Here is a 23848-nt window from a genome sequence, read left to right on the forward strand (position 1 = left end):
ATCTGTAAAAAGGAAATTGAATATGGTAAAAAAATATGTTTAGTTAAAAAGATAATTTTACTAAGTAAAAAAATATAAAATAAAATAAGCTTACTGATTTTATATTTATGAAAAGATATCTAAGATTTAGCTGAAATTAACTTAACTAATCTCATATCGTTTTACCTTTTCGTTAATTTGATTTGGTGACCGTTAATGGGAAATAGCAAAATTTCAATTTTTAAAGGTCCAACTTCACTTGCTTCTATTTTGTATGATCTTACAATACTCGATATTATACTCTTCATTATAATCATGCCGAAGTTTCTACCTGTATAATGAAATGTAAGTAAATTAATTATTCTTACATATACATTTGTTTCGATGTATTGGCATGACTTTGTATTCCATCGCAGTCAAATAGGTATATATAAAAAATTATAAATGTGGTTACCTATGCAGTTTCTAGATCCATAGCTAAATGGTATAAAAGCAGCTGGATGTCGGTCAATAGAATTTTCTGGAAGGAATCTATCCGGATCGAACTCATTAGCAGTGGACCCCCAAATAGCTTGCGAGCGGTGAAGCGCGAACGCACCCACCACTGCTCCCACACCCGATGGGATGGTTATATCACTGTGTGCTGAAATTGTATTGAAAAGAGATTTAGGATATACTAGTGGTCGCCCAGAGGCCGAAATTAGACCATAATTAAAAATTAAAATTAAAGAAAACCAAAAAATAATGAAAATAAAGAACTTTTGAAAAAAAATTCAATTTGATTATAGACTTTGACAATCAACAAAAGCGTAGGTATATAATATGCGTTTGTGTCAAAAGCGTGGTAGTGTGTGTAATGCTTTTTATATGGACAATTGTAAAAAAATATTAGTATTCTGCATTCCTTCTCTATATAAACTATAAGTGTACGAAATTTCACACTATTCCGTTCGCGCAATTTTCGTAAAAAGGGGTACAAAGTTTTTGCTTCACGTATTAATAAATAGATAGGGGCTGACCTAAAAATAACACAGGCATTATTTTTACCTATCTTAGGAACAGACGACCTCGCGTGTATGTTAAATAACTATTTATTTATGGTTAACATAAAAAATGGTTAAATTTAAAATTACTATTCAAAAAAGTATCGATTACTGGATTCTTTATCAATATTTTGATGTTATGAGAAAAGTTAATATGACCATAAGAATCTTTTGTGAACTATTAGTAAAGTATAATTGTCAAGTGAATAGAAAAGTACGAATGAGTATATGTTAATGTATTGAGTTAACTTACGCAAATAGGTATCTCTATCAACGTTACGTGCAATGATCGGCGTAACTGTGTAGAGACGCATAGTCTCTTTAATAACTCTTTCCAAATAATTCATTTTTAACAGATCTTCTTTCGTAGCTCCTTGTTTCGAGTTCCCAAATATTGTTTTTTGTCTGAAAATTTAAAAACACTTTCTGAATGAATCGGGTCGACTTTATTTTATATTTAAATTCAGGTCCCATTCGTTTTTATTGTTAACCCAGTTAACAAAGGATCTCAATTTGACTGTTTTTTTAAAGTGTGTTACCTCATGAATTTTTACTGGGTGTAGCGAAAGCTGGTGCTTTTCATTTAGTCCCATTTAAAAATCGAGATCTGACGGGTAGTATCTGAGTTGTCATTTATGATGCGTATTTAAGTGAATATTTATTCTATTACTAGTATGTAGTGTACGTTGTGCGACCACCTTTACCCACGTGTCGATGAAAATTGAAGTCCCTTTTTTTGTTTGACAAAACACAATTGTAAATAAGTAGTGATTTTAACCATTAAACTACACACAAAAATCCAAACTTGACCAATTGCTTAAAAAAGAGACACCTATAGTCTAATCTCACTCTACATAAACTAAAGGTGATATATATAACAATGAATATGGAATAACTTACTCTAGCATAACTTTGTCCTGTGCATCCTGGTGAATACCGAGTAACACAAAGGCATAAGCGATAACCAACGCTGTTGTATCGTTCCCAGCAATAGTTATAGAGTCAATGTGCTCACGTAATTGTTCATTTGTAAATTCGATCTCACGACCAAATAGCAAATCAAGGACGGCTTTTGGCTTTTCATCTGAATGAAATATGCAGAAATTATTATAATTTTTCAAAGAAAATATATTATTTTTGCGAGGAGTTCGCAGTAGGTACCTATTTACTTTTTTGTGAGGTTAAAATAATTTGGTATTAGTATATTATACAAAATAATTTCTTTTGAAATCTTTGCCTGTAGTATAATACTGAAATTCTCGTTTATAAATAAATGTGTATATAGGTTATGTTGCCTCTTATGTGCTACTGACCGGAAATGAACATATTATTAGGTGTTTTCTGCACATAAAATCTGAAAAACTTTTTAAAATAAAAGTCTAACTTAAACTAAACTTTAACTTTTAACTTAAAGTAAACTTTTTAAAAAAAAATTTGTATGTTATAGCTTAAATTCGATAAAATGTATAAGTGAACAGTATATATCTTCTATGTACTCTGGCTTCTATCAAATATATACCGATGGCTCCAAGGAAAACGATTACATAGGAGCAGCTTTTTATGATCCACAATTAGACTCTTTCGCTAAATTTAAGATTAATTGTATAACTTCGGTAATGTACGCTGAATTATTTGCTATTTTGAAAGCTTTGTCTTATATTGAATCATTATATGAGAAAACTTTTGTAATCTTTAGTGACTCAATAATTGTGTTTGCTCGCAAACGAAAAAAAAACCGACTTCAATTACATCGACGAGTAATACAACGTAGATCGACGAAAAAATAGTCAAGTAACTACGCGTTATCAAAGATTACTCAAAAAGTAGTTATCAGATCTTAATAAAATTTATATGTGACCACATGACAAACATCAGCTTCCGATTAAATTAAAAATTATTAAAATCGGTACACCCCGTAAAAAGCTATTGCGGATTTTCAAGAGTTTCCCTCGATTTCTCTGGGATCCCATCATCAGATCCTGGTTTCCTTATCATGGTACTAAATTAGGGATATCGTCTTTCCAACAAAAAAAGAATTATTAAAATCGGTACATCCAGTAGAAAGTTATGCGGTATAATACAACGTAGGTCGACGAAAAAAGCGTCAAGTAAAAACGCATTATTAGATATAACTCGAAAAGTAGTTGTTAGATCTCAAATAAATTTAAATGGGACCAATTGGCATACACCACCTTTCGATTAAAACAAAATTTGTTGAAATCGGTCTACCCGGTCAAAAGTTCTGATGTAACATACATAAAAAAAAAAAAAAAAAAAAAAAAAATACAGTCGAATTGAGAACCTCCTCCTTTTTTGGAAGTCGGTTAAAAAGTGCTCTTCAACATTTAATTAGTTGTACGTATGGAGGGCGTGGCATTCCATTGGCTTATACTATTTTAAATTTACTATGTAAAATGAATAGCGAAAGGATAAAAGTTATTATACAATGGATACCTGCTCATGTTGGTATAGAATACAATGAGGTGGTGGATGTACTGGCGAAGGAAGCTTGTTCTGAGGGTATTGTTTGTGATTGTTTACCACTATACTCTGACATGTTACATGTTATTAAGAAGAGATGTCATTACATTTGGAAGGAGTATTTTGTTGAACGTTCACGGACAAAAGGAGTATGGTATAAGACGATCCAACCTAGTATATTTACTCGCCCATGGTTTGATGATGCAAAGATGAGCAGGTCTGATCTTGTTATTGCCTTCAGACTTCGATCGGGACACATTCCCCTTAATGCATTTGCTTTTCTTATGGGAAAGATGATTTCACCAAATTGCACGGAGTGCGAAAGAACAGAAGATGTCCATCACATTTTGACTGAATGTGTCCGGATTGAAGCCGAGAGAGAGGTTTTTTATACAAAATACAATGTAATACGTAGTAACATAGGGATTTATAATACTATCCTAGCTTTTCCTCTTAGCAAAGAAGCAAAAAATATATATATAATTGTACAGATATATCTTAAGCGTCGTGTGTAAGATTTAGTGTGTAAAAATGAGGGTGGCATGTTCAACCTGTGAACAAACCCTCTATAAAAAAATAAAGATTAAAAAAAAAAAAAAAAAAAAGTCAAAGAGTTTTTTAAGTTTTTGTCTTAACCGTTAAATTATAGCTAGTAACTAGCGACCCGCATCAGCTTCGTACAGGTACATTATGATCTTAGCGAAAAAGAGAGGCGAGGCGCAGGGGTTGTTGCAGTCCCATCATCGGTGTGAGGTCCGCGATTGAATATTATTTCGCTGGTTTTTATTTTGTTATTTCTCATACTTCTAAGATTTTCGTTTAAACTATATGTTGTACGGGATAATCATAAAGTGATAAAGATGTTTAAATTAACTAATGTACCTATCTAATCTACAAGGATTAATACTGAATCCGTCTTATAAATAAACAACCAATTACAAACGCCCAGACCATGATAAGCATTTGTATGGCCAAAATGCAAAATGTTTGCCATGAGAGGGGATCGAAACGGTTTTTTTAACTTCTTTAGCAATAATTGTCATATAACTGTCAACTAAGCTTTAACAGCGGTTGCGGGTTCGATCCCCGCACATGACAAACATTTGTATTGGCCATACAGGTGTTTGCCGTGGTCTGGGTGTTTGTGCAGTCCTTGTGGGTCTCCCCACCGTGCCTCGGAGGGCACGTTAAGCCGTTGGTCCCGGTTGTTATCATGTACACCTGATAGCGATCGTTACTTATAGTAGGGAATATCTCCGCCAACCCACATTGGATCAGCGTGGTGGATTAAGGTTCTTATCCTTCTCCTACATGGGGAAAGAGGCCTAACAGTGGGATATTACAGGCTGAAGCGATAAGCCTTAACAAATTATACGCCTAAATCTTACTGAGGAGTCGCTCGATGGATCGAACTTATTTAATTTATTGATTTTTTTAAATATTTAATTATGAATGAAAGAGTGTCACACCTTATTATGTATATATAAGTAAGTAATTATGTTTCTAGTAATTGTCACTTCGTTTAATTCGTAGTCGTTCTGTTTGCTATGTAATCATTAATTGTCAATGTAGCGTAAAATAAATATTATTTACGCTAACTTCACAAACGATGATTGATATTTATTTTTCTTATGATGTTGTTTTCATATTTACGATACCATTACATAACGTTATGTTGTTTTATTACATTTACAATGTTGTCTACGTTTGTATTCTATTAGTTTTTCCTTAAACAAAAATTTATATTTATATACAAGTCATCGTCTTTTCATAATTCTATTTATTTGTTACACATTTTTGTCTTTATATTATGTTCTTAATTTGAAAATAAATAAGGTATGACGTTGTTCTTTTTAGAATAGTAGCTACCAAATTTGGTTCCGTATACACTGACAGCAGCGCAACAAACCGGGTCCAAATGGGCTTTTAAACCATCCAACCAAACCATTGAAATATACACACAAAATTTCAACCAAATTTTAAATTTTACAAATCGATTTATAGGTGCTGAACCTAGCTTGAACCATATTATTTTTTGCCTTTGCTTAGCTATGTACCTAGTACATATAGTCTACTGTTTCAGTTTTTTTTATGTAATGTAGATATTCATTTGAAATAATTAAAAAGTAATAATAAATATTACAATATAATTTTTAGGTTAACTTAAATATTTTAGATAAAACTAAATGATATAGTAATAATCATTAAGCTTTTGTACAATACAGACATTAAATTTAGATTAATACTAGCTGACTCGGCTAACGTTGTCTTGCCGCAAAACGCTATTTAAAAATAGGGATAGAAGGGTGAAAATTTAGGGTTGTATATATTTTTCAACGCCAAACCATTATAAAATAAAAAATAAATAATTAATCTAAAAATTAAAAAAAATTAGGGGTGGACTACCCTTAACATTTAGGGGGATAAAAAATAGATGTTGTTCGATTCTCAGACCTACCCAATATGCACACAAAATTTCACGAGAATCGGTCAAGCCGTTTCGGAGGAGTTTAACTACAAACACCGCGACCCAAGAATTTTATATATTACATATGATAATTTTAACTTCAACAATTTTTTTAATTATACACTCACCGGCACGGAAACTTGGCCAAGCTTAAAATTTGTGATAACTTTAATTTTTTTCAGTTTACACTGCAAATTTAAGCCAATTTTGATTGTTGTTCATCCAATTAACGTCTTTAATACGTAATTAAACATAAATAATGTTTTTTTAAGTTTATAATGAAGTTTAAGCGCAAAATCACATTTACACAAAATTAAACACTGCAGTTTTGAGCACTAGTAATAAAAACTGTTTGAACTGTTTGATCTTTGGTGAGCTTTTTAATATCGCGTGTTTCCTTCTCTAGCCCTTATGACCGCCTGCATTCGGTCTGGCATGATTTGGATGACATTTTTGATGTTTTGTTGCGACAAGTCGCGCCAGGCAATCAATGCAGCATCTTGAAGCTGGTTAAGAGTTTGTGGTGGGTTCGATGCTGTTTTAATTGTCTTTTTTAGCTTATCCGAAATATGCTCTATTGGATTTAAGTCGGGGCTGCGAGCTGACCACTGCAATTTTTGAATACCAACCTCCTGAAGGTACTCATTTACGATTTGAGCGACGTGAGGATGTGCATTATCATGCATTAAAATGAATTGGTCATATCCAATAAACCCTCCAAAGGGTAAAACATGTTCTTGAAGGATTTTCTCGGCGTATCGTGTTGCAGTTAGAGCGTTATTGACGATGACCAATTCTGTACATGCATCAGAACTAACGCCACCCCATACCATTATAGAGCCTCTACCAAAACTCACTGGTGGAGTGCTACTAATCGCCAGATATCGTTCAACTTTCCTTCTTCACGCACGTTGTCGACCATCAGATGCATTTAAAGCAATCCTGCACTCATTCGTTAACAAAACCTTTGCCCTTTTCTCATAAGACCGTTAGCATGTTCGGGGGCAAATTGAAGTCGAGGTGCTCTATGCTGTGGGGGAAGCTGTGGGCCACGGGCTAGTCTTCTTGCCCTTAAATTAACTTCCTCTATACATCTTCTCACCGTACGCTCACTAACAATTACGTTCCTGGAGATTTGAAACCGCTGCTGGATCTCGACAGCAGTAAGGAAGCGATTTCTTAAAATCTCTAACACAATAAAACGGTCGTCATGAGCTGACGTCCAACGTAAACCACCACTACCTGGTCTGCGTGTGCAGAGGCTAGTTTCTTGCTACTGTTTTAGTTCATATTGGATCGAAGAACGCGGTACATTAAGGGTAGTAGCCACTTCACGATGGGTTATCCCTTGTTCGAGTAATGCCACTGCTTGTGCTATCTGACTTGGTGACAAAGGCATTTTTATGGATTTTTAGGCGCCTTTAGATGTTCATTTATCACAATAAAACCAAAGAACTTCGACAACTTAACACTCGCAAATTCCACAACACAATTCAAAACGTAGAGTTCGTCGGATAAATGACACGATTCAACTAAACTTCAGAATCCAAACCAATATGCCCTTCAACTCAGTTAAATATCCTCTTAGGAATAACGTAAACATTATTTCTACCCACTTATACAATAAGAAAAAAGTTAGACACACTTAAAAAATTGTTATCGCATGTTATGAGTTTGGCCAAGATTCCGTGCCGCTGAGTGTATTTGTTTGTGTATTTAATTTATTGTTAGGTTAATTCGTTTTACGTAAAAAATAATTTTAATCAGACGTATATCTGAAATCAAGAAAGTGATTTCAATTTAAGAACTATGTATATTCATTCTAAAATTGTATCTTCGTTTATATTATAATCTTATATGCTTATATACATATACATAATGTATCTTTACTTGTAAGTTGAGTTCTAGGTCATTCGTTGGCCAACACGATTGTAAATGTAATGAACAAACGAGATGAAGGTTTGAAGTATACAATGGCCACTTTACATTTTATGGTGTTGAATAACAAAATATTGTACTTAACATTATTTTATTAACCGAGTACTATCAGGGTTTTAAACTTGAACGAGTGTTGGGTTTACTGGATCAATATAGTCGTAATATTTAATGAACGGGTCCCTGTCACAGGAGAAAAGTAGGGGACAGACAGAGTCCTGTGAGTGTCCTAGTGGTGGCCCATAATATCAGGGGTTAAAAAATAACCTGATTTCAAAGGTTTTAATGGACTTTTTTTCTTATTTTATTCAACATATACATTATATAGCTATATTGGTGATCCGGGGCGAGGTGGCGAATGCTAGCTCGACCCCATCTCGCCCCACCCAGGCAGACGACTGCTCACACGTGGTGATTTTTTAGTCAGTAGGAGTCTGATATAACCCTCTGGTGCCCCCGCGCCGGAGGGTATCCATGATGGATTTTCCCCACGTAAAAAAACGGTATATTGGTGATTCATTTCTTCACATCTCCACTGCACGTTAGCGTATAATTTTCCTACCATGCTAGCGATCGCTATTAAGTGTATGATAATAACCAGACAGCTAGCTTTACATGCTATTTGAGATGAGAGCTTTGCAACGGCATACCTATACACAGAGCAGACACAATTATTCAGACAAAGACAGAAATCAAACCCGCGACCGCAGGTATTATAGGTTTCTTATTAATTTGGATGCATGTATGTAAAAAAATAATTTAAAATCAATTAATTTGTGAAGTCAATTAAGTCTGTGTCTGTAATTTACTTTTGATTGATGGATTAATTTGTTCAGCCTGTAACATGCCCCTGCTGGGCATAGGCCTTTTTCTCCATGTAGGAGTAGGATCGGAGCTTTTTCACCACGATGCTCCACTGCGGAGTGGCGGATATATTCACTACTTCGAGTAACGAAAGTATAACGTGCTTTCCGAGGCACGGTGGAGAGCCCACAAGGGCCCAGACTGGAGAGAAATATTTGCACAAATACAATATCCATCCTGAGCGCGGATCAAACACGTAATCGCCAGTGTTGGCGCGCATACACGGCACATGAACCACAATACCAGAGTGATGTCTTTTTATTCAACTGGTATTGAGCAAAATTTTACCTGATTCGTTGTTGATTTTTGAAGCTTCCTTCATTTCATATTCCAGTCGTCTTTTCTGTACTACCTGAAATTTTTTATTTAAATAAATCATTTTATTGAATATTAATAAAAATATCTATGCATCTACTGCTTTATTTGGTTAAATACTTAAATAAATCTCCTGAGTATTTATTTCTTAAAAAACTTTGAAAAGATGATGTTTTTCAAATGTAGTGTAAGTAAATTTATTACTTACTTTGTAGTTTAAGTGTGGATTAATTATTAAAAATGACTGATTAGATGATTTAAAGTCCACATTTGTTTTCAAAGATGTCGCTACTCTTTAAATGAGTTATTACGACTTTACTAATTTCACACAAAGTACATTGATTTCGTTATTACTTTTTACTAGTATTTTCGTTAAAAATAAACGCTTACATTACGCCTAAAACAATGTATTATTTTACCTCATCAGTAAATTTGTGAGTAAGCTCTATGTTTTCCTTCTGTTGTTTAGCGTAGGAAGTCATACTGAATATAATATCTGGTTGCAGCCACACTTTGAAGAAGCGTTGATTTAATATTGTCATGACAGTGTGACGCGCCCGAAGGTACGGAGTGTCAGGAGAATTTTGTACGTCCATCTTTTTACCCATCGCAGTTTCTTGTAAGAAATAAAATACTTATGAAAATAAATCTACATATACGTATAAAATCGACATATCAACGCCAAGCCTAATGCACTTATGATAGAAATTTGAAAATTTTAAGAGGTTGTGGAAATTATTAGTGTGGTTATTCTTCTTGTGAATATTCTTTTAAAGGGATGAAATTGGGGTTGATGATTCGTATATATGTTATGAAGACCATTATTTATGTACGATTTTATTTTTGTGTTACCCACACATTAGAATTCTAAACATTTTTAAATATCATATCAAAAATTGACCGCTCCAGTGGGGTTCGAACCCGCGTCTCCGACTGACCGTGTCGGCGCTCTAGCCAATTAAGCTATGGAACGATGTACCCGCTAGATAGAAATTTTTGATGATTTTATTTTCGGTTTAAGCGAACCGTGGCGCCGTCTATAGTGAGTTCTTTACAGAAACCCGTAACTATTACAATGAAAATCTTTGACAGGAGACGACACAACGCTATTTATATATGTACGATTTTATTTTTGTGTTACCCACACGCGCCGACACGGTTAGTCGGAGATGCGGGTTCGAACCCCGCTGGAGCGGTCAATTTTTGATATGATATTCAAAAATGTTAAGGCCATTATTTCTGTAGTTAGAAGTATAAAACTTTGTTCTTAAGTATTAGATCACAAAAAAATATTTTGATCACAAGTAAATATGTATTAGCATTTTAGAAACTTAACCCTTAATAATGCATTGGAGCTGCGTGGTGGATTAAGCTCTGATCCTTCTCCTACATGGGGAAAGAGGCCTATGCCCAGTGGTGGGATATTACATGCTGAAGCGTAAACCCTTAATATAGCTTATAAAGCAAGTTTAAAGATTTTGAATGGAAATGTGTCGTTAAAGCTATAAAGCATCTTCATATTTGGGCTGACATTTAAAATGAAACAAATATATGTTTCGATAATCCTTAAAATATTGCCTCCAAGGAAACTATAGAAAAGACAAAATTTTATAAAATCATCAATCTTTATTTTTAGAAGAGATTAGGTTCTGATAAAAATATATCAGTTATTATTATATTATATTTTCGTCCTTAAAAGTTTGTACGTTGCATTTGAAATTTAAAGTCAAACATGGCATGCAACTCTTTATTTCGACTTTTAATTACGTATTAATTAAATATTTTATTTATAAGAATTTATTTTTAATGAAACGCCTAAAATTAAAAAGTCATATTTCTTAACTTTTGATTTCTTGAAAAAAAAAATCGGCAGGCGAAAAAAATTGTACATTATTTTTTTTTTTTCAAAAAATAATTCTAATTTTGTAAATTGTTCGTTGTTATAAAATATTCGTCCGCATTCTACCCTCATGCCCCACAGGAGTAATATTTCAAAATCCTTTCATAATTGATGGCTTAGTGGCGTCATGCTAGAAACTTCCGAAGTATTTATTATATCTATTTACCACAATTTACGCCGAACGATCTAGAGCGAGTCAACCAGAATTTAACTTACAACTTGTAGAAGGAAGTTATGAAATAGCCAAATGCTCACCGAAAATTAAACAAATATACTTCATTTCTAAGAATTTAAGTACTTCTTTATAAGTCCCAGTAAGTAGGTATCAACTTACCAAACATAATGTCCAGTGTACAACCAGTGATATATTGTAATATGTCAAATTCAGATTTCCCTGATTGTTCAGACAGCCTGTCGACGAGGACATTTGCCTGTGTTGAGATAATATTCAGGTATTGCTCCACGATTTTATTGCTGAAAACGGGAACTAGGACTTTTCTGTGACTTTTCCACAATCTAACTAAAACAAAATATATGTGAAATTAAGTTTCGATACTTAGTAATACAATAATGTAATTTAATTTAAGTTTATTTAATCTATCTATGTGTTTATTTAGGTTCTTCGTTAACTTCTTCATTTATTATTACATATTATGACGTTTGCTGAATAATTACGGACAAAAATAATCACAATTCTTAAAAAAAAATTGTACATTTTATAATATCTAGTGTACATTAATATCGCAAGATATAATAGAAGCTACATTTATTGTAACTAGTTTTTTTTTTAAATAACCAATCGTGAGGAAGTGGTCGAGAATCGTGAAACTTGCGACGTAGGTCCAATAATAACTAATGATGTTCCGATTCGGAACTTCCGAATATCCGTATCCGTATCCGTATCCGCGGGAGAAATGAGGTCCATATACGTATTTTTTACGGATCTTTTATTAATTTTCAGATTCAACTGACAGGTTAAAATACTGCATAATAACTTAGATTATGTGATTAAGTAGTAGGCATAATTAAAAAAAAACCATCTAGAGTATTTTTTATTTCTTAAAATTTCAGATTCAGATACTTGGCCTTTAATTGCAAACATATATTCTAGTAAGTTACCATACTAATCTTAATATACAGGGTGTCCCAAAAAGTAGTGATAAGCGGAATTCCAGAGATAGGGCACCCCTTGGGGTATCCGAATCACCCCTATGTATGTTCAGCGATTTTGCATAGTTTTCGAGTTATGAATTTTTTTATATGTTTTTGAGAATTTTCCACCTGAACAACTTAAAAAATTTCTAAAAAAAAAAATTGAAGACTTTTTAGAATTTTTGTTTTTGTATCTAAATAGTCATGAGTTGTAGCTTTCCGCTTAAAAGATTCAGCTTCTTAACTTTGATGGAAATTGTGAAAATCTAAGTGTAAAGTGAAAAATTTACGTTTTGAGAACTATGACTTCAATTTTCAACTTAGAATTAAAAATCTAAACGTGCAATTTTATGGTTTCTAATTAAGCTTAAAAACTTTTCCAAAGTCTCAGCTTTTATAATTATAAATAAAAAAATGTACTTAATGGGGCTACTTTTGCTAAAATTTGCCTTCAAAGACATCAAGGTGGAAAATTCTTAAAATTACCAATTTGAATAAAATTTTTTTTTTGCTCAATTTATTATTCCTTTAAGGTTAAATAGTTTTGTCGGCGCTCTAGCTGGGTCATACGTATAGGATTCGTGCGGAGAAAAATGATAAATCCATAGACTGAGTGATATGGTTCCAAAACGATGGTGCTCCATGCCACTTTGGAAGAATAGTCAGACAACATTTAACAGAAAGATTTAGAGACAGATGGATCGGCCGTGGAGGGCCCATTGCATGGCCGCCGCGGTCCCCAGACTTGAATCCAATCGATTTCTTTGTCTGGGGATATTATAAAGAAATAGTTTACGCTAAAAACATTAGCAACGTAGCGGAGTTAAGACGAAAATTGAGACAGGCAGAAGAAACAATTAAAAACAACAGAATAGCATTCGTAAGACTCAAAGAAAACTTTTTAAGACGATGTAGAACATGTATCGAGCACGAAGGTCGACATATTGAAAACTTTTTATAATAACTAATTTTAAGACGATTACTTTTCGTTTTATTAATTAAACCTAAATAACCTCCAAATGTTTATTAAATCTTCGATCTTAGTTTTCTTACAATCTTTTGGTTGGTTAACAGACTAATTAACTCTTACGAATGCTATTCTGTTGTTTTTAATTGTTTCTTCTGCCTGTCTCAATTTTCGTATTAACTCCGCTACGTTGCTAATGTTTTTAGCGTAAACTATTTCTTTATAATATCCCCAGACAAAGAAATCGATTGGATTCAAGTCTGGGGACCGCGGCGGCCATGCAATGGGCCCTCCACGGCCGATCCATCTGTCTCTAAATCTTTCTGTTAAATGTTGTCTGACTATTCTTCCAAAGTGGCATGGAGCACCATCGTTTTGGAACCATATCACTCAGTCTATGGATTTATCATTTTTCTCCGCACGAATCCTATACGTATGACCCAGCTAGAGCGCCGACAAAACTATTTAACCTTAAAGGAATAATAAATTGAGCAAAAAAAAAATTTTATTCAAATTGGTAATTTTAAGAATTTTCCACCTTGATGTCTTTGAAGGCAAATTTTAGCAAAAGTAGTCCCATTAAGTACATTTTTTTATTTATAATTATAAAAGCTGAGACTTTGGAGAAGTTTTTAAGCTTAATTAGAAACCATAAAATTGCACGTTTAGATTTTTAATTCTAAGTTGAAAATTGAAGTCATAGTTCTCAAAACGTAAAATTTTCACTTTACACTTAGATTTTCACAATTTCCATCATAGTTAAGAAGCTGAATCTTTTAAGCGGAAAGCTACAACTCATGACTATTTAGATACAAAAACAAAAATTCTAAAAAGTCTTCAATTTTTTTTTTAGAAATTTTTTAAGTTGTTCAGGTGGAAAATTCTCAAAAACATATAAAAAAATTCATAACTCGAAAACTATGCAAAATCGCTGAACATACATAGGGGTGATTCGGATACCCCAAGGGGTGCCCTATCTCTGGAATTCCGCTTATCACTACTTTTTGGGACACCCTGTATATAAATTACGCATCACGTTGTTTGTCCGCGATGGATTCCTAAACTACTAAACCGATTTTAATCAAATTGGCACACCGCGTGCAGTTTAATCCAACTTGAAAGATAAGCTATACTTTATTTTGATATAAGTTTGATAATTATTATATTTAAGAAAAAAATAAGCCGATACGAAGTTTGCCAGGTCAGCTAGTAGTATATAACTCAAAGACACTAAATCAACTATCTTATGAGATCACTATTACACATAGAAAGCTACATTACATTTATTTATATAAGAAAATTAAAAACAGATAACTTTATTGAAACAACTTTTTCAAATTTAGTCGCGGTTTATTAAGTTTTTAGATGCCCAACGTTTTCTGGATCTGGTTTCTAAAAATTATTAATACGCGCGCAATACTAGTCGAAACCTGTCCTGTAGTGCTATTCTGTAAGAACATTTTCGTGTCTCGACAGCGGAATCCGCGGTGAGATATCAAATTCGTATTCATTAAAACTCGACAGTCCCGTAGCGCCACACTTGTGAGTGCGGCGACGAGTCGAACCCTGTTGCGTGAGAACGTTGACATTTAATAGTATGAATTCGGTATTCTGTAAGGCGATTTACCGCTTCACACATCACAATTCGAGACTTGATTCGACACTTGACTTCATGAACATATTCTAAAATACAGTCATAAGAAAAGAATATCGATAGAATAAACACAGCTCTAAATTGCCGCTCTTCGATTCGACACTCACTTCACATCGCTTGTGCGTACGGAATGTTTACAGAATTCCAAACCAAGGTGAAGTGGGTTCGCTTTCGAAGTGAGCGCTGTCACTCAGGTGAAGCTCGATATCGAAATTGTTATTTACAGAATAGCCTTGCTGCACGTCGGCCAAGCTGGCGTGACATCAACTATCGATTGAGTGAGTAAATATAGATTTTTATCCGTATCCGCGGATCTTGACACTAAATATCTGTATTCGGATCCGTATCCGCGGATATACATTTTTGAAGATCCGGCACATCACTAATAATAATCTGCATTGGAGCTGCGTACCACATTAAGTTTATATTTCTTAACCAATAGAATCTAGAAAAAGTAAATGTTTATTTTTTAACAATCGACGTTCTCAGAATGATTTCTTTAAATAAAAATAAATACTCAAGCATTATAGACTTACGGGGAGCAATGAAGAGTCCGCGTCCAAGCCACGGTTGTAAAAACCGATAAACAGTGTCCTTCTCGAGACAATGGTCTAATATTACCTGAGCGTCTTCGGGATTGCTAATTGCTGCAGAACAGTTACTTATTTTGGTTAATTCTCGCAATTGATAGAAAATAAAACGATCTGTAATCTATGCTAATAGTATAAAGAGTTAAATGTTGATTTTTTTGTTTGTTTCTAATGAAAAAAAAAACAAACAAAAACTACTATACCGATTATGAAAATTCTTTCACTAGCATGACTAATGCACTAGTAATGAGTAGAACGCTTACGTCATCACGGAGTGATACAGGGTATTTATAATTGTATATATTAACAAGAGAGAAGAAAGGCAAACAGCCAAATTCGCATAATTCCTTGTAAGGAATGTTAGTCGAATCATCATCATTCATCATCATTCCAGCCACTTTTCACTATTGCAGTCCACTGCTGGACATAGGCCTCCACAAGTTCGCGCCAAAAATGCGTGAACTCATATGAGTTGCCCATAGTCACCACTCTGGGCAGGCCGATTGGTGACTGCAGGGCTGGCTTTGGCGCACCTAAGACGCTCGTTAGTCAAATGTAAATATTAATACTAACTATTAATTAATAAGTTAGTCGAATATAAATGTTTAATTATTGTTTTTATATTTCATACTCAGCTCCTATTATTTACATTACATATTTAGTATTAGGTAAAATTATGTTGATTTATTGCACCTACCGATGTATAGCTTGGGTCCTAACCAAACCTTTACAACTCCTTTATGTTTCATAGACAAAGTAGCAATGTCTTCTAGATTTCTTAAAATTTCTGAAAAAGGATTTTTTATCATTTTGTTGTTTTGTTACAAAATAAGTAAACATCTTTATTTTAGCAGACATCTGAAATTCATACAAAATAAGTAGTTACGTGTTTCTATAGAATTATATTATTCGGATTACAAAAAAAAAAATTAACTAAAAATAATCTGATAGTGATCCCCTTCTGATTAATTTTTTAGTGTTTTTAAACGAAGCTTTGCTAGCCAATTGGCTAGAGCACCGACACCGTCAGTCGGAGATGCAGGTTCGATCCCCGCTAGAACGGTCGATTTTTGATATGATATTAAAAAATTTTTAGAATTCCCTAATGTGTAACACAAAAATGAATAATACGATTTTACTTTTACTTTAGTTTTCGGTTACGTACATTTAATTGTATCCAGTAATAATTGTTTTAAGCACACCAATACTTCTATAACGATGTATTCGAGTTAAGATATGAAAATCTTTTTCTTATTCTTCTACTAGGCATAATATTTTAGAGTTAGGTATATAGCCAGGATGTATTTTCCGACTAACTCTTTTCCATTTAAAAAAGTTGATAAACTATGTTTGTTAGCAAACAAAAAAAAAACTGACGTCAATTTACGTTGACAAGTAATAAAATCAACAGCAAAATTAATACATAAAAATAAATTTAAATACTTATGCATTATCAGAAAAAACTCAAAAGCTGCACTTCAGATGTCAGCCAATTTTAAATGGGATCACACGAAAAGCTCCAGCTTTCGAATAAAATATCATGACAAATTGGTACACCGAGTGAAAAATTATAAGGTAACAAAAACCCCTTGCATGGCGTGAAGAACTTGGTACGTCCAAAATGGCAATTGTACAGGGCAGCGATTTTAAAGTTTGACATTTTCTCCAAAATCCGTTTTCATCTTGAACTCATCTTTATAGCTTAATTTATGAAAAGTTTTATGTCATCTGTCAAATTATTTTACGTATTCTCGTAAAGTCTACTTATTTTCTTAGATATTGGACTTATCAACATACTTCCCAAGTACCCAGAGACTTATCAACTTATTCCCACTACGTTAGTGCCCAAACCAGTGAAAATATTGTTTAATTTAATTACTAAAAATCAGTTTTTCAGTGTAATTGAAATGTCTAAATTGATTTAAGAATAATTTTAGATGGTTTTTCAAATATGGTCATGCTTTTCTTTTTTATTATCTTTTTATTCATAATTATAAATTAATCAACATGTTCACCGATGACTTGTTAACTTATTCACCATAGAATTGGTTGTCAATATACACATTTATCGTTTGTAATCATTTTTTTTAAATAAAAATGTTCCAAATGTTCAGGTCAGGCTCCGAGGGAACACAATTCGTGATCTTAATGTTTAAATAGAATTCACGAAATGGCTCATCAACTAAGTGCATCAAATCCATTAAACCTTTTTTCTTTTCTGCACTGATTGGCAATGGTTGACTAGATATCTGAGTCAATTTAAAAGAATGTACAGTAATCTTCCCTCTTTTCTTAATATTGACAGATTTAAAAGGAGTTTCACGATCAAGGTTGTATTTGAATAGTATTTTTTCGACGTTGTACTTTATTTATTTATTTATTTTTGCATAAAAAACTCGGTCGAGTAGCATAGCACCACCTCTTATTGTTACCTTAATTTGTTTTCTGCACTTTACCACTACCAGCTGAATCCAATCGTTTATATGGTTTATTTTTATGTGGGTCTCTCCATAAGTCGACATATACGTTTAAAGAAATTCGAATTTGGGACATAAGGTTTAATTTTCGACAGACTACTGACGACTTATAAAAATATTCACGATTTGCACGAATAGGTATCCGATGGAAGAAGGTTGGCAATAACTTACTATCTAATTATTTCAACTTATGATTTACTGTATTCACCAAGCTGAAAAAGTATAAATTAATAAAGTAAATAAGCCGATATATTCATTTGTTAACGTAGTTGTTGTATTAGTCGTCGCTTTGATATCTTGTTTCACTTCGTTTTACCTTTTTGATGACCCTACTCTGTTTTGTTTTAAAATCTCCTCTACCCCAAGGTTGTCTGGAAGAAATCGCTTACCTAGCGATAAGACCGCCTTTGTGCATATTATTATTTTTTAAGTTTTTAACTTTTATGCACAATAAAGTATATTTCTTCTTCTTCTTCTTCTTCTTGTTTGGTCAATTTACGTACCTAGGTCGGTTTTTAAGTATAAGTTGATATAGGGATATATTTATTATATATTTTTTGTGACTCATCGTGTCGATATCTCGTTTTGTTAAATAAAATACGCAAAATATGGAAATATTCATATACTGTCACAGACAATATCTTTAAATGTACCTAACGTAGATATCGATTCAGATATCGGCATTTTTTTCCATACAAAACCAATTCCGTAAGAAATCATTGCGACGAAAAAAAAATCTTGTAAGTCAAGTTATCAAGCTCTTCACGCCAGGCACGGAAATGCAATCTTATTGGGAACTTCGTCCTTTTTATGAAATCGGTTAAAATATGTGGAAACAGAAATAATTTTTTTTTTCAATAAAATAACAAATAAACAAAACAAAAAATAGGTGGAAAAATTTGCTAGTAATCTACTATTGACATGAAATTTTTAACATTCTTCATTTTTGGAAGCAACAGTTCCATAATGAACTCTGTTTCAACGTAGCGCAAATATTAACTTAAGCGTATAAACTTTGTACATATTTGTTAAGCAGTGTTAATTCTGCAAAGGACGTGACCTTAGCATGTACTTTTTGCTACTATTTTTATAAGTACATAGGTACATACAGGTATAGGCCCTTAATAATAATAATAATACTAATAATACTCCCCCCAGGGGAATCAACTTGTCGTGGTGTGGAGGCTTACGAGAAGACCACCCCAACAGGGAGATGCTGTAATCATAGCCACTTACACCTAAAGTATTTTTAAGTTCTTCCCAACTAACGATTCCCAAATATCCCTTTTTACATGGAGAATAGTAATCGAATTTATAATTTACGGCCGCTGCCCGGGGATCGCTGGGGCGCACCTGGAGCCGATGCTGGGTGCCACAGTATGCGAACCATGGGCGATGTGAAGTTGAACAGGTGGGCTCCTATCGACAAGAAGACTACAGCCGGACCTCGAGAGTTGATCAGGCGGACTCCCGATGTTGATGCTACAGCCGACTCTTCGGGCGATGAAACCAATTCCCTTTGTACATCTGTTCCTTCTATTTGCCCTTCTTATATGTCAAGAAAAACATTAAACACCAACACCTCACTCGACAGTGTTGTGCAAGATGTCAATATTGACATTGAGCTTGCACCCATTAAGAGTGCTCATAATCAGCGCAGGTGATGGATACGAGAAATGAATACGTTCATACTGCGCACTTATCTTCAATTAACTGAATTTTTAGACACAAGATCTTATCTTGAATCACTCCACTTAAAATTGACAAAAAAATTTTGAAACATGCAAGTTAGTCGATAAAGAATAGGAGATCTACGTAGAGCTATAGTCCGAAATAAACTGTCACCACAAAATATAATAGACCAGATACACGATGAAGTATAATTGTGTTTGCTCGCAAACGAAAAAAACCGACTTCAATTACATCGACGAGTAATACAACGTAGATCGACGAAAAAATAGTCAAGTAACTACGCGTTATCAAAGATTACTCAAAAAGTAGTTATCAGATCTCAATAAAATTTATATGTGACCACATGACAAACATCAGCTTTCGATTAAATTAAAAATTATTAAACTCGGTACACCCAGTAAAAAGTTATTGCGGATGTTCAAGAAGTTCCCTCGATTTCTTTGAGATCCCTTCATCAGATCCTGGTTTCATTATCATGGTACTAAACTAGGGATATCTTCTTTCCAACAAAAAAAGAATTATCAAAATCAGTACACCCAGTAAAAAGTTATTGCGGATTTTCAAGAATTTCCCTCGATTTCTCTGGGATCATATCATCAGATCCTGGTTTCCTTATCATGGTACTAAACTTGGGATATCTCCTTTTCAACAAAAAAGAATTATCAAAATCGGTACATCCAGCAGAAAGTTATGCGGTATAATACAACGTAGGTCGACGAAAAAAACGTCAAGTAAAAACGCATTATTAGATATAGCTTGAAAAGTAGTTGTTAGATCTCAAATAAATTTAAATGGGACCAATTGACACACACCACCTTTCGATTAAAAAAAAATTGTCGAAATCGGTCCACACGGTCAAAAGTTCTGATGTAACATACATAACAAAAATACAGTCGAATTGAGAACCTCCTCCTTTTTTGGAAGTCGGTAAAAAAACAGAATTAACCCAAATGAATAATAGCATTTTGTCACATTACACCCAAAAACCAAAACATCAGCATGCTCTAGAAATTGAATCAGTCAAGTCAAAAACACGTTGTTTACCCTCAGAAGTTCCTATAGTCAGTAACACTACACAACGCCGGATGAGATGGACTCGCGAACCCAATGAAGCAATAATCCGATCATACTATAGAATAACAGGCTTAAATAACACTGCATATCGAAAACAACCGTACAATGATTTCATACACCGATTTCCTTCATTAACATTCCTAAATGAACAACGAGTAGCTGACCAGAGGAGAGCAATTGTAAATAATAAATATATTGATAGAAATAGATTAAGTGAATTAAAGCTAGAAGTATCTAAAGTAACATAGTAAATAGTAGAGAGCTAAACAACTGCATCAACGTCACACATTTTGTATGTGATAACACTAACATTCAGTTTACACATAACAGTACAAACACTATACAACAACCCTCACCTAATAATCAGTCATTAATTATGGATACCGTAAACCACCCAGGTGAACCACAAAGTGAAATAATTAATGGAAATAGGCGTTTGGAAATTGACCAGATTTTTCAACAAACATTTGAATTTTACAAAAACACCGTACCAGAAACTTCATAAAATAATAACAGAAATGGATCAAGCTTTTGCACCTCTTAACCTTAAAATTAGGAGTGCTCAGAAAAATGAAATACTAATTGACGACAGAACTAAAATCACAGAATGGGCCCAGAAATCTCTACACGGAAGACATCGCCTGGATCTATGCCCTTCAAACGTCGACAAAAAAGTGTCGAACGAGTGGCTTCATCGAGGTGCACTCTTCCCAGAGACTGAAGGATTCATGATAGCTAACATATATAACCGGCGCCTGCAAATCAATAGCCCAAACAGACTATAAACACAAACACGATCAAATAGCCAGTATCATACACCAAAAACTTGCTTATGAATGACCTACCCCACCGCAGCCTTCAAAATAATGATATTGGTAATAAAAAAAAAAGATAATCGAAAGATTTTCAAGAGCTCAATTCAACTACGTTGTCCTTTTAAATTGCTCCCCTTAAATTATTTAATTAAAAATCAAAAAAGTTGTTGAAAAATATTCATTTATCAATAATTTCAAACTCCTATATCTTTTGATGTATACAATATTTTAAATTGCTCAAAGTGTTAAAAAACTGCTAAAGTTGCATTTATAATTGCTCAAGTATAGTTTGGAACAGATCCACTTTCCTTAATCTATAATATAAAAATGAGTCGCTGAATGTGTTGCTAAGCGCAAAACTCGAGCACGGTTGGACCGATTTCGCTAATTCTTTTTTTAAAATATTCCTTGAAGTACGAGGATGGTTCTTACGGAGAGAAAAATTCTAAAAAAAAAAATTAAAATTTCCTGAAAAAGTCTAAAAACAACACTTTTCTATACTCCCATACAAAAGATTTGTGATAATACTTAAAAGTCAATTTGAACTTTAGTACCATACGATAAAGTTTGTGTTAGGCGATACGAAGTTCGCCGGGTCAGCTAGTTTTTAAATAAATATAAACAGTTTGAACAAATAAAATAAAGATATTTGTAAAAAAAAAATACTAATCGATAGATTTTCAATAGCTCAATTCAACTACGTTGTCCTTTTAAATGGCTCACCTTCAACTATTTAATTAAAAATCAATAAAGTCGTTGAAAAAAAATTCATCTCTCAATCTCAGAGTGTGGTGCGCCGTATCTATCAGAGCGCCGCACTCATGGCAAGAAGGGGTAGCTTACCTCCTTGCGATTTGATGCAGGTACTTACCGAAGTTCACAGTTTGCGAATAAAAATCTGACAGATAATTAAACTTTCACATAAAGGATATCGTTATATGACAGATAATTATTTGAAACAATATTTAATTTATAAGGTGAAATTAGCCCTTGTTATTAGGTACATTATTTTTAAAAAAAATTTAAACATCCATGGGCTCTTAAGTGCAAATGCCTTTTTTATTTACATTTTTATTGTCAAAGCGTTGAAGCGTATTTTTAGGTACATTAATATGCACTGCAATAGATGCGGACATGTGATCTTTGACACAAGCGTATAAACTATTGTTTATTACGTTGGCATAATAGGTAAATAGGCAATAAATTTTCTAGTTTTTCGATGTAAATATGTAGAGCAATGAAATTTGAATAACAAATTTTATATATTATCTACTTCACAAAAAAATAATCGAGTAGGCTTATTAAACTTCATTATAAATTATTTCTATACGGAATTAAGTGAATTTAGTATACTTACTTTCGGTACTCCCGATGAAAAGCAAAGCATGACCTATGAGAGGTAGACCTGGGGGCATGGGCAACGCTGCTGTGGCTTTATCTAATTGCCTCGAACCAGTGACCCAAAATATCCAATAAAAACCCAAAAAAACAATAAAGACTGCGACGATAATCATCCTAATGACTTTTACGTAAGTAGCATTGAATCTGTAAGTAGAAAATAATTTATGTAAAAAATGTTCAATAAAATTGATTAATGATCTCTGATTAACCATAAATAATATTGGTCGTAAAAAAGGATAAGTTAATATGAAGTTGTATTATTATGGTAACGATGGCGTCAGTTCTGTGTCGGTAAGTTTAAGAAAATATTAGGAGGTAGATAATTATGTATTGTAACTCCATACTTACGCCAAATATACACTCTTTTATCTATATTTATAACTACTATTCATTAAATATCACTGTTTTGGTTATTTTTCACCACGAAATAGTACCTTATAACGATTTCAAGACTTAAAGACGAGCAATAATAAAAACGAGTAAATTGTTCTTTAATTTATACTAGTTGTGCGTCTTTAAGTCTTCAGCAACACTGTTGTCACTGACTGTTTGATCGGTCTACAAATATTGAACTAACATTACCTACGTAGTACGCGACGAGTATTTTTCATTTTTCCTATGAAACGTTTTTATTTAAAAAAAAAAAATACTATATATTCTGCTTTCCCTGTTAAAAATTAGACAAATCGATCCAAACTATTTTTAAAATATTTATACGTTATTACTTCTAAAATAGTTTGTATATTGCGATTTACAAGCTCTCGGATGTGACTGCTCGAAATGTATGTGGGTTGTAAATTTTGAATCCTTTTAACAATTGTATATTACTTGCTTTATGATGAAACACATTTAGGTGCTTGAAAAATATTCAAATTATTCCAAATAAAATGAAGAAGTTACGATTTTCAAAAATTGTTACTTATGTATTAAAACATTTTTTTACGCTTTGGCGCAACGGTCACAGAACTGGTTTGTAGCTATTGCGCTGACGGTTGCGGGTTCGATCCCCGCACAGGACAAACATTTGTATCGGACCATACAG

General features: G+C 33.3%; 1 protein-coding gene across 1 annotated transcript; it reads right to left on the minus strand.

The window, feature by feature from the left end:
• Positions 1-54: 54 nt before the first annotated feature.
• On the minus strand, positions 55-22919 carry LOC123660084 (cytochrome P450 4c3-like). The gene is made up of 10 exons (XM_045595193.1): positions 22763-22919; positions 16045-16134; positions 15294-15404; positions 11319-11504; positions 9504-9700; positions 9058-9121; positions 1923-2106; positions 1276-1427; positions 434-622; positions 55-310 (listed from the first exon to the last, which is right to left on the minus strand). The coding sequence occupies exons 1-10, from the start codon at positions 22917-22919 to the stop codon at positions 162-164; spliced, it is 1479 nt and encodes a 492-aa protein (XP_045451149.1). The 3' UTR covers positions 55-161.
• Between the last annotated feature and the right edge of the window lie 929 nt (positions 22920-23848).

The sequence above is a fragment of the Melitaea cinxia genome, chromosome 15 (assembly GCF_905220565.1).
Source record: "Melitaea cinxia chromosome 15, ilMelCinx1.1, whole genome shotgun sequence".
Taxonomy (NCBI): domain Eukaryota; kingdom Metazoa; phylum Arthropoda; class Insecta; order Lepidoptera; family Nymphalidae; genus Melitaea; species Melitaea cinxia.

Excerpts from the sequence above, each read along its gene's own strand:
- LOC123660084 (XM_045595193.1), bottom strand. The coding sequence starts at position 22,919 with ATGATTATCGTCGCAGTCTTTATTGTTTTTTTGGGTTTTTATTGGATA. Across the intron at positions 11,505-15,293 it reads CGGACTCTTCATTGCTCCCC|TTAGATTGTGGAAAAGTCAC; the intron begins GTAAGTCTATAA and ends ATTTTGTTTTAG. Across the intron at positions 1,428-1,922 it reads CAGGACAAAGTTATGCTAGA|ACAAAAAACAATATTTGGGA; the intron begins GTAAGTTATTCC and ends TTAAATTTTCAG.